General features: G+C 45.4%; 1 protein-coding gene across 1 annotated transcript in view; it reads left to right on the top strand.

Annotated features, from left to right (window-relative positions):
* Positions 1-12,770, top strand: part of LOC311233505 (neurexin-2-like) — a gene marked incomplete at both ends in the record, with an annotated part of 583,916 nt that overhangs the window by 118,778 nt on the left and 452,368 nt on the right. Inside the window, 2 exons of the mRNA XM_084320472.1 lie at positions 5,938-6,217; positions 9,281-9,387. Coding sequence (XP_084176598.1) covers positions 5,938-6,217; positions 9,281-9,387 — 387 coding nt within the window. The remainder of the gene's footprint in view (positions 1-5,937; positions 6,218-9,280; positions 9,388-12,770) is intronic.

The raw sequence follows: 12,770 nt of genomic DNA, 5'->3' as shown, positions 1-12,770 counted from the left end.
ATCACAGAGGGCGCCACCAAGCCGCGCCCGGTGGCCCACCCCAAAGGCGTGAAACCCCTCCGCCAATGCTTTGATCTATTCCGTTATCTCCCCCCAGAGAAGAACGAGAATTCATCGAGACTAACCTAGTACACTAGCGCTCGGAAGAGACAAAACTCCATCCTAGTTGCCCCATAAAAACGCAGTTTCAATGATGAGCAACCAAGGCGCGCAAGCCCATGCGTGGTTCCACACAGAAGCACCCAGGGCCAGCACTATGTACACGTCGAGACCCAAAACATATCAATGGTAATTCTAACAAGAACCCAGATAACGTTCCCTCCAAGCCGCCTGGGAGAGCGGCAGGAAGCTGGCCAAGACACAGATATGGGTCCCATATGACGCGCCCGAGGGAAAACACCCCTGTCAACCCTGCCCTATAAAAGAGAGGAGACAGGGAACCCCCAGAGAGAGACTTCACACGTGAGTAATAATTTAAAAGATACATGCAACATTGAGCTACGTGTCCAAAAAGATTCATGTAACAATTGGACTAAGACTCTCTGAGGAGGAGGCTCTGAAACTCTTGAGGAGGCTCCCTCACTGAGAGGGAGGCTCTGAAACTCACCGAGGAGGCTCTGAAACTCCCTGAAGAGGAGGCTCTGACCCAATATACACTACTAGTAGGGAGCAGAGCAGAAGAACAAATAGTCTCTACTGCATTGCATCACCTACCAAGCTCAAGACACATACAACAGAGCAGAGCTTCTTTTTAAGTTCTCACGCACCGCATAACTCATCTTGACAATAACAGAGGTCCACAACATGGAGCCGGAAAAGAACTCACAGAAGTCCCACAACCAATAGAAACGTGCGCAGTGACGTACTCTATGGCGGGGGGAATTCCGTGACCCACCCCCCAAATATGGCGTGGGACCAGGAAACTCCCTCCCCCCCCCCTCCCTACCCTGTGACGCGCTGACCCAGCAACGTGACAGGAAGCCCGAAGGACAGGAGGTCCAACCCCCTGACCAATCAGAAAAAAGGGGAGGGAGGGTTTATCAGTTCACCCCCTCATGACCCCTCACCTCTGATACGATGCAATGACAAAGCAGAGCCATGACACCAGTCATAGCGTGCTACATGAAGCGCATGTATACCTGTCAAGGTAACAGCTTCACATAGGCTCATGTGCGAACCTGCCACCTGAATTTTTACACCTTTTCCTAAAGGAAGAAAAAACACAGACCAAAAGAGGGCCAAGGGCCCTGGTACAAGAGCTTACACATGTAACTTCTGTAGGCCAACACCTAACCCAGTTGTGGATCTTAAACACACAACCCTCCATCACAACAAAAAAGGGCGAAAGTACCGTAAGAGGAACGCCGTTTTTCATGACGAGAGAAGACACAAGTCCTCGATTAAGTACTGGTCACAGGCCTTGCTAAGTACACATGACACCGACCAAACAATTTTTAGAAAGAAATTGCCTCTCTAAGCAAGAGCACAACCCCAGCAGAAGCTGAGGGGTTACACCGTATCCCCAAAAACATAGTGAAACAACACATATATTGTAAACAAAATCATGTTTGAGGGGAGGGGGGGGGGGGGGGGGGGCCCAGGGGAAAACCAGGGAAACCCACCCCTCACCACCTTACCCCTGATACGACGGCAATGTGTAGAGTAAGCTTTACATCATGCACGCCAGCACAGCCGAAGACCTTGTTTGAACAGGTACAGCCCTGTTCATGTGTGAAAAAACTTGCCACCCGCTATTGTCATCACAAGCTGAGAGAGGGACTCATCCCTCGATCACATGCCACTATGCACAGCATTGTAGGGTAACCCAGCCAGTTGTGGGCTCAGCCACGTTGTCTAACGTTACATGAACACACACAACTTCTCATCATACAACAAAAAACCCAGTTCATGTTTACTCACGTAAAAAACAACGCTGTTTCTAGGTAGAGAGAAAAGCACAAGCTTTGGCCAAGCTATACAAGCGACCAAGACAAGTCACACACAGCACATGTCGTATCCCCAAATGTAGTGAAGTAACATATGTTTTGGAAAAAAACATCGTTATTAACTAAACATTCGGGAGGGGAAGGAAGAGTGGGGTAATGTCCAATGGACATCTTACCTGCACCAACGAACGCAGGATGAAAGGCCGCAACAGGCTGGTCTCCACGTTGACGAAAGGCCTCTCGCTGGTGGGGCAAAAAGAGCTATGGCCGGATCCTTGCTCCGGCGAGACGCCCCCCTCCTGCAGCCGGTCATGGTGCAGGCCTGATTACATCTTCTGTCAAAGATGATGTCGTAGTCAGAGTGCCAGGGCCTGCTATTTTCACGGCTAAAGTTTAATGGTTGTAGCACAAGCTAACAGCTAACTCTAGGCTAACTGATAGCATCAAGCTAACGTTCCCAGCCGAGCGAACGCAACGGGCAGCTAACGTCGTAGCTAACAGCTAACTGGCTAACAGTTAGCTCAACCCAGCTAAGAAGCAAGCTAAACGGCTACCACTGAACAATAGTACAACGTGAGAAAGCAATACAGGCCAACACTTCAGACAGCCGCTGTCTGTCCCTCTTCTCATCTGAAGAGAGAAGAGAAAAAGAAGGCAACACGTCCCTCTTCAGAACGGTGTTTACCAGACACAGCGGTGTCGGCAACAAGTCCCTCGCGGACTATAGCCGACTTGAGCATGGAGATATTCTCATAATGAAACACCAAGCTCACCTCCCTCGCACCGGGGTTTTCCATTTCTTTGAAAAAGCAGGGCCAGCGCGGCAACAGTGGGTATCCGTTTGTCCAGAGACCCAGGGAATTGAACAGCAGATTCTGAATCACGGTCCCAGGTAAACAAAGCTCTCAATGAGGAGCTCATGTTAACGTGGGCATCAAACCAGAACCCTCTCCACGCCGCTAAGAGGCAGCGAAAAAAGGATACCAGCCTGGAGAAGGACCTTCGTAAGCTGTGTAGCTGTTCCCCCCACAACCAACACACCTGGCGCCCGCGTTGCAAAAACATCCCCCGCCCCAGAGAGGCCGCCAGCCCTCACACTGCAGAGCGCCTCCCAAGCAAAGTCCAACTGCAGAGCCGGAGGTAATGCCGGCAGGGATTTCTCAGCGACGCGAGCCCCTACTACGAAGCTCCAATGGAGGTCAGAATGATCATCATCTTCTAGACACTCCGGTGGCGAAGACATTATCGCTGTATTTCCTCGAAAAATAGTGAGAGAGAAAACAAAGATATAATGTCAACGCAGCTCCTTCTCTTCAACGTAACTCCTTTCCAACCATTTTACACTAAACTCAAGTGGTGTATACAGACACTCGCCGTGGTGAAAATAGGGAAGGAGCTGTTAGTATGGCCACACCCCTGCTTATGTAGAGGAGCGGATGGGGGTGTGGCCAGGTGGATGGGTGTGTATAGGTACATGTGGAGAAATGTATTCAGTATATAGAACTGATATGGGATATATTCCAGTAGGCGCAGAGCGTAAGCTATACGATATATAACCCACATTTTCCGCTGTTCTGGTGGTGGGCAATGACTTCGATCGTCTCCGGTTACTTGTCTGACAAGTAAAATGTGAAAGCAGGACTTTTTTTCTCCATGCATTTCATTCAATCCAATCCAAAGGGGTGCAGTACCATCCGGAGAGACGATAGGGGGTGGTATTTTCCCTGTTCGAGTTCAGACAGATCCCCACTGGTAACGTGAGGCTAGATTGATGAAAAATGAATGGAAATCGATAATAAAAAAAATAACTAGGGATGCTCGATATTGGCTTTTTTACCGATACCGATATTCCGATATTGTCCAACTCTTAATTTCGATACCGATACCGATACCGATATCAACCGATACCGATATATGCAGGGTTTCCCCCCAAAAAAACTGAATAATTTCAGGTAATTAATAATTTCACTGGATGCATTCAAAAGGCTTTCTAAATGTAAGCATTATCTGTGCAAAATATGATAATTAAAAAAGTAAAAATTAACATTACATATCTCTTGTTGTTGAATTAAACCAACATGCATACTTTTGACAATAAATAAAATAAGAATTGGTTCTTACTTGCTTGCCTGGGTAAATAAAGGTTAAATAAATGTAAAAAAAAAAAAAAAAAAAATTTTACCGATACCGATATTTTCCGATATCACATTTTACTGCCGATATCGGCCGATAATATCGGTCGGCCGATAATATCGGACATCCCTAAAAATAACGATTAAAAACTAGATCTCTCGTCGGCTGGCACTCAACGGTTGGCATGAACTAACGAGTCTGGCAAGAATATAGATACTAATTTCCCCTTGTGCATTTGGTAGCAAGCTAGCCTAGCTTAGCACAAATGAATGGAAGTGGATACGGACCACTAGCCTCACTTAAAACTGGGAGAGACATCTAATAGGCTAGTGGTAATTTTGTACTTGCAGCCAGATCGTCGTAATGTTGGGACTACTGTCTGTGGCACTGACAGTCAAAAAACATGACTCTCACAGTGCTCGCAGGCTTGTCCAGGTGAGTTTAGGTTTTGTTCAGCAGGTAGATAACAACATCCTCTACCCTCAGTCGGGGCTGGTAGCCGAACTGGAGTGGGTCGAGGTGGGGTTTGATTGCCGGGCGGAGTTGCTCCAGGACCAACCTCTCCACATGTCACCAATGGAGGGCGTTGCTCAATGTATTTGCTGTTTTGGCAGTCTTGTAACTTTGTTCTGGAGATGCATCCAGTATGGACGTGTTGGATACTTATTTGACAATTATGCCTAATTTCTGTTAAAGATTGGGAATAACCTTGTTGCTGAAGCAGAGTTAAGGGAGATGACAACTGAGGGAAAGAAGCTGTTCCTGAGTCTGCTTGACTTTGAGCAGAGGTTCCTGTAGTGCCTCCCGTATGGGAGGAGGGCAAACAGTCCATGGTTGGGATGAGAGGTGTCCTTGACGAGGTTGCCTTCCTCAGACACCATTGTGATGAATAGACTAATTGCAGGGAGTGATGTACCATGATGCGTTGGTCGGTTTTCACCACCCTCTGCAGTGCATAGATGTGGACTCCCAGGAATTTGAAGATGGAGACACGCTCGTCCTCCGTCACGGACAGGATAAGGGGCGTGCATATCGGCTCTAGTCTTCCTGAAGTCCACAATGAGCTCCTTGGTTTTTTGTAGTTGAGGGCCAGGTTGTTGTCGCTGCACCACGCCACCAGGTGCTGGACCTCTTCCCTGTAGGCCGACTCGTCGTTGTTTTTGATGAGACCCACCAATGTTGTGCCGTCTGCAAACTTGATAATGTGTTTGTGCCATGTATGGGAGTGCAGTCATAGGTGAAGAGGGAGTAGAGAAGGGGACTCAGCACATAGCCTTGCGGGACACCAGTGTTCAGGGTGAAGGTGGAGGAGGTTTAAGATTGTATATTCTAACAAACTGGGGTCTGTTAGTTAGGAAGACAAGTATCCAGTTACAGACAGAGGGGTTAATATTGAGGTCCTTGGTTTCCACAAGGTCACCTTTGGAGATGAGTTTGGAGGGGATGGTAGTGTTGAATGCTGAGCTGAAGTTGATGAACAGAATTCTCACATGTATTGCTCTCATCCAGGTGGGAGAGGGCTAGGTAGCTACTATAACCACACACTGCAATAGCACCAGGGCTAGCTATCTAACATAGCTACTATAACCACACTCTGCTATAGCACCAGGGCTAGCTGGCTAACATAGCTACTATAACCACACACGGTGCTATGGCACCAGGGCTAGCTAGCTAACGTAGCTGGGCTACAAGAAATCTCCTAAACAATTGAATTGTTAAGGGGATGCAGACCAGAGAAAGACTTTACTATTACTAATTACTACTACTACTACTACTACTACTACTACTACTACTACTACTACTACTACTACTACTACTACTACTACAAGTTAACACACTTTTACTGCTCGTTCCACAGGCTTCATTTCTGTTGATGAAAGCAGCAGTCCCTTCTCTGCCAACAAGGGCAGTGAGACGTTAGACATCGACGGGGACATGTACCTTGGGGGTCTGCCAGAGGAGTCCCAGGAGGGTCCCCTGTTTCCCCCAGAGGTGTGGACGGCCTCCCTCCACCAGGGGTATGTTGGCTGCGTCAGGGACCTCTTCATCGACGGACGGAGCTGGGACCTGTGGAGGCTGGCCGAGGCCAAGGGTGCCGCTGGTGTCAGCAGCTATTGTACCAGAGACACTCACACCAGGTGATGTGAAGTGTTTTAAGTCATTACCTTTTTTAAAGCTGTTCATGGGATTTCTGCAGGTTTAGATTGCAATGACCACAGTTGTACCAGTGGGCACCCCCCCCCCCCCCATGTCTGCCAAAAGTCACATGAGATACCTTATATTTGGCACACCGAGTATAGGGAGGTGTAGTGGTTACGTCATTGTTATTTCTGGCCGGTCCACCTCGCTTGAACTTGCAATGTATTTCCAATGGACACATTTCTAAATTGTCTCGTTTAAAACAAATAAAGCATGAACATTGGCATGGTGTACCTTTCTGTGTGTATTCATCCACAATCTATAGCTCAACATGAAACAATTCGCAATTAATCGTAAAATAATTACGTATACTTTTTTTTCAACCATAAATGCTTAAACAATAATGTTAGTGATAGAAGGGAACTCATTTTGTGCAAAAATGGAAAGCGTATTACAGAATTATTACAATAGCCGATAATACATTTTCCCGATGATAAATCCCTATACGGGTGGACTGCGCGGGAAACTAAAGTGACGTCAGACTACACCTCCCTATTGTGCCAATGCCTCACAACGACTAGACACGTTCTGTCCGTGACCGACAGCAAGCATAATATCCCTGAACGGCCTGCACGACAGATGGTGGCACGATAATCAAAAGTCAAAATGTACATATTTCACGAGACATACCTTATACACAGTACAAGAGAGTCCCCTGATCTCTAAATATGGGCATCGGCCATTGAGAAACCATATTGGTCGACTGACATTAATTAAAGGGATAGTTTTTTACATTAAGTGGTATGAAATACTGGCCTTAGTGTAATCGATTTTTGGAGCCAGGGCTACTGTACTACCTAATACTGTAAAAGCTATTTGCTACTCATCAATGTTGTAGTTGATCGATAAGAGTCATTTCTCAGCACAATCCATGCTGTTCCCCATACTAGCTCCTGCCCGTACAAGCTCACTGAAGACAACTGATGTCTACTTAGCGTGCACTGTGGAGTAGATTTAATTAGCTTGTAAGTAAATAGGCCTAGGTTTCCAAAAATCTGAACTATCCCTTTAATTTAAAATGTGGTGTTGAGGGAAGAAAGATATGCTGGAAAATGTCCCCTTCATTAAAGGAATAATGTATCTGTAATCTGTAATGCCATAAAAACAGCGACCTCTAAGCAAAAGAGCCCCCCACTTGGTATTGCATTTAGTTTTTTTACATGTTTCGTTTTGGTCTGATGAGTGTGTTTGAGTGGGTATATGGGAGGGATTGCTACCTCTGGCCACACCTCAGGCTCTGCCAAGAGAGGTATGCGGAAATTCATAGTATAATAAGTTACCAGACCGAAACAAAAAAAATCAAACAAAGTCAAAATAACAAGCAGGGCAGTTTTAGGGGTGGGTGGTAATGGTCACGAATTTTTGGACGGTAACAGTATATATCACAGTCTATATTTGTTTTTCATATAATAATAATAATAATAATATAAATGCTTTAGGAGCAGGACAAGAGTTAACTATGAGTTGTCCTTTACTTTAACATGGTTCCAAGTGGTCATAATGTCCTGTGAAAACATTTCCCTCTTACTTTTATTTGGTTACCAAGTAATGTACTGTACGTCCACTAAAAGTGGTTGTTTTTGCGCAAAAAGAAGGCTCGTTCTGAAATCCTGTGAGCCGTGTATGTGTTTACTTTGTGATGCAGCTGGATTCGCAAGGTGTGTGTCTGTGTGTGAACTAGGAAACAAACAAGGACTGGAATAACATTTGTTGTGTTGGAATACAGCTACTTTAACGTTATCTAAAAGATAAAAACAATGGTTTGTGTTTGTACATTTCCAAATTGTGTCAACAGCTTGTTGCATATTTTGTGTAACGTTCATAAACTATTGATACGGACTGACACACTTACGTTGTGGCTTTAGCTATTGTGCTACTTGGACCCTAATACCCGAGCCATGAGCCATCCTGGTTCACCAAAATACTTTTTACTCAATAAATCTGCCGTTCAATGCATGGAGAGAGAGAGCTGTTGCAGTGCAGACAGAGTGGAGGTAATGTAACATTAATTATTACCATTTCATAGGGACGGACAGGTTGAAATGAACAGTTAACAACTAAACTGAGTGTGCTAACATAGACCCAAACATTGCAAACTGAGTGGAGGTAATGTAACATTAATTATTACAAATCGTAACTTTTTTTATTGACAATATGTATTAGTATTAGGGATGGGTACCTTTCACATTTGAACTGATACCGGTACCGGTACCTGTGAATCGATACCGGTACCCAACGGTACCTTTTTTCGGTACTTTAGTCTCAAGAAATTGAATTTACCTACCTCAGTCGTAAAAAAAAAAATCCAAACTTCAAATAACTACAATTTCGATAGTTTTCGGCTTGTCATTGCTCCGACTGCTTTGTTGTTGAATCAAGTCAAATCCTAGGTAAGCATATATTGTGTGTGTGAACGTTGACATGAAAAGAAAAAAGTAAAAAAAAATTTTTTTTTTTTTTTTTTTTTTTTTTTTTTTTTGGTTTCTCACTTGATTCGATACTCGGTAGTACCGACGTGTTTCGGTTCGGTGCCTCAAAAGTACCGAATTCGGTACCCATCCCTAATTAGTATAACACGTAATAAATACAAAAAGGTAAATCTTTGATCGGGATCGGGAGCCGTATCCTGCTCGCTGCCCTCCACTTCATAAAGCACGCGTTTGTTTACATTGAGGTTTACGTTGCACTACTCACATGTTTTTTTATTAGGTGATAATGGGCCAAACTTTTGACGTGTCTTTTTCCATAAACTAGTTTATTCTACTTTAATGGCAGCGCGCAGTTCGTTAGCTTTGTGTGTTACATTTGGAAATGTGAAAAGGCCTAAAAATAGCCTTATATCGGTATACCGGTTCAATCATTATACCGCCCACCCCTAGGCTGTTTAGCCTATAGGTTGCTGTTTGATGGCATTACAGATTCTACCATTATTTCACTTAAAAAAGCAAATGTATTATATTTTTATAATTATAATTATTATTAATTATTATCATCATTATTAGGTGTGCCAGAGACACCTGTGCCAACGGAGGGCAGTGTCAAGAGGGCTGGAACCGACATATTTGTGACTGCAGTGGTACTGGCTACCTCGGCGACAGCTGTGAGAATGGTATGACCTGCTCAATGTTGTATTTTGATTTTGAATTCAAGTCAAGTGTTCCTTTATTAATCCCCTTGGGGAAATTCAGGTATCATAGCACAACAAGGTAACATCAGAAAATAAAGTACTAATCGACCACAGGAAAAAGGTTACATAATTGTATGTTATGTTATAGCCATAAGTAATATATTTACATATTGTATAAGTAATATATTTACGTTTCGTATCGGCAAAAGGTCAAAACAAATCACAGCAACTGGGAGTCGAACCAGGAATGATTGTGGTTGCGAGCAAGTGCTTTCACCACAACACAGCAATACTATGATGATGGTTTGTTTTAATGGTTATGGTTAAGACAGAAAGTTAGGGTTAAGGTTAGGGTTAGTGTAAAGTAAGAGTGTGGTTAAGGTTCTGTATTCATAGTGGCTCCGCTCGGCGTCACTCATGCACTGTCCTCGCACACGTGCACGCGCACTGAATAAAGACCACAATGTACCTTTATATCCCAATATTTGTCTGACCACACCCCTATCAGCTTACCTACATAAGCAGGGGTGGGGCCACATACTCGCCTCCTTCTCGCTTTCACCACAAGGTAGTGCCTCGGTAGATCCCCACTTGACGTGATGTGATGGTAGGAGAAGAGTTGGAAAACAAGAGATACGTTGACATCATATCTTTATTTTCTCTCTCACTATTTTCGAGAAAATACGGCGATATTGTCTTCGTCACTGGAGTGTCTGGAAGATGGTGATCATTCTAAAAACCTCCACCGGTTTTCGTATTGGGAGCACGCCGCTACATGCCTCCCAACTACAGTCTTCCTTGCTGCGGCTGGTTGGGGTGAAACCCTCCAGCGATACAGCTGGACTGTAGGACGCGCCGCTGTTGTGAGAAGCGGTGGGTTCCAGGTTGGTGAGTAATGTTTGCTTGCGAGCTTCACTTGTCTGTTAGTGCTATGGGGGCTAGCTGACAATTTTTACGAAAACCGGCCCCAGATTAGGGTCCTTTGTTCAGCCTCTTAGGCGACGGCGGAGGACCTTGGTCTGAAGCCCATTATAGTCAACTAGTGGGCCACGACCAGTAACACTGGTGCTCCCTGTGTTCTCTGGAAGAGTGGATTTTTCTCTGTCACGTGTAGGCCCCGTCTTTCATATACAAATGAGAGTATACCCTCACGAGGAAATATGGGCATGGCTGTTCGTTATCGGAAGATCCGTGTTCAAGTCAGCTACAGCCCAGATGGGACTTGTGCTGGCTCCGTCGGATGTTGGTAAAATCACCGTTGTAAACTGTGTTAACATCACGTTTCTCTTCTCTCTTAACCCTTGTGGCTCCCTGGTCATGAAAACTACTTTTTTGAAATATTTTGTGTGTGTGTGTGAGCACAGCGGTGTCTGTGTTTATTATTATTTCATGAAATTGGGAAAATATCTTAATTTTACATATATGTTCATTGTGTCAAAAGCTTATAATATGAAACACTCTAAAAAAATAGTTATAGTGTTTAGTGCCTTCAGGGGCCCAGGTCATGTTTTCTACTCCCATCCGCTCCCATGTTAAAACAGCATTTTTAACCATTTTAAAATCTGCTCTCATTCGTTAAATTCTCGATATAAATATAAAATGCAGTGTTCTACAACACAGTCAGTGGTCAAGCTTTCGACCAATCAATCAATCAAAGACCCATGATGCCGATTTCGAACACAAGGTGGCGTAATAACACTGCAGACCACCGGCTACTAACCATGCAAGAGGCTGGGGGAATGTGGCTGCTCTACTGCTCCGGTGGCGTGTAACTGTTCCGCAACAGTAAGTGACTTCCGGGGTAGGCCTGATTGGCCCCGACAGGCACGTGACGCGCAACTTTCTCTGCCGCGCGGCAGAGCTTGCGGAATGATGTAACCGTCCAAATCCGCTATGACTTTCATTCAGCGCTTTAGCTCACCTCGCAGAGCAGCGGTCCTGCGATCCTGCGGTCCGTTGTTGACGAGTTCGAATCCCATTGAATTTATTTTTTTTAACGTGATTTTTTTTTTAACGTGTATTCTTTCGCCGGTTAAGGTTAGGCATGGTTAAGGTTAAGGTTAGGCATTGTTTCGGAGTTGGTTAAGGTTAGAACGGTTAAGTTTAGGCGCTGTTAAGGAGCTGGTTAAGGTTAGAGTTTGTGTTAGAGAATGGCAATATTCTTTCTATGGTTAAGGTTAGGCATGGTTAAGGTTAAGGTTAAGGTTAGGCATTGTTTCGGAGTTGGTTAAGGTTAGAACGGTTAAGTTTAGGCGCTGTTAAGGAGCTGGTTAAGGTTAGAGTTTGTGTTAGAGAATGGCAATAGACAGCCTATTTCCGCGCGACAGCTCTCAGCAGCCTCGTTGCGCGTCCTGAGTTTGCCGCGTCACGTGCCTGTCGGGGCCAATCAGGCCTACCCGGAAGTCACTTACTGTTGCGGAACCGGTACACGCGCTCCGGTGTGTGTGTGTGTGTGTGTGTGTGTGTGTGTGTGTGTGTGAGATGAAAGAGCAGCATGGGGACAGACAGGGTCACTTTCAAACACGTTCCCCTGAAGTGGGCCAAAACAATATTTGCGGGAGGCAGTGGTTGTTTACGCAGGTGCGACTGATGAAAGCAATTATTCGGGGAGGTGGCCCGTTGTTTACCGCCGGAGGGGGACGTGTCGCTGGCCGATGAAGTTCTTCTCGAACATGCTGGACGTGTCCCTCTACAACGCATTGGTGCTGTGGCTGGCAATAGAACCAGGCTGGAACGTCGGGAGGAAGTACAGACGGAGGCTATTTATCGACGAGATGGCAACCAAGCTTCTCATGCCGCAGGTGGCAATCCGAGAGAGGTTGCCCCGCGGGCTAAGCGCTGCCGGCATTGTGCAGGATGCCAGGCACAGCGCCCGGCAACACGCAGCACCACCGGCAGCAGCAGCAGCGGCGAGACCACCACCACCGGCTAAGCGGCCGTGCTATCTGACGCTTAGCCGGTGGTGGTGGTCTCGCCGCTGCTGCTGCCGGTGGTGCTGCGTGTTGCCGGGCGCTGTGGGAAAATAACCCGAATGGAGAGGCACTGTCATATGTGCACAAAGTCAGTGTGCAAACACCACAGTGATTGTGTTTGTAACACATGTAAAATAAAATGAATTATAAAGAAATCTATTTGTCTTTTTTCTTCAGGTATGTTCATAAACGTGCGTTTCGCCATGTCCAGACCAATATGCGTAAATTCTTTTTTCTAATGAGCACATAATGTGAGTATAATGTGCAGCTGGTTGAAACGCTGGGATATTATGTATAAAATGTAGAAATTAATATTTGTATGCACCACGGTCGAATATACTTTCCTCACAGAGCGAGCCCACTTGTGTGAGTTGTGTCACCAGCCAGCTAGTT

This window comes from Notolepis coatsorum (assembly GCF_963971535.1).
Source record: "Notolepis coatsorum genome assembly, chromosome: 8".
Classification (NCBI taxonomy): Eukaryota; Metazoa; Chordata; class Actinopteri; order Aulopiformes; family Paralepididae; genus Notolepis; species Notolepis coatsorum.
The sequence above is the reverse complement of the archived record's forward strand: the minus strand, read 5'-3'. Positions and strand labels throughout refer to the sequence as shown.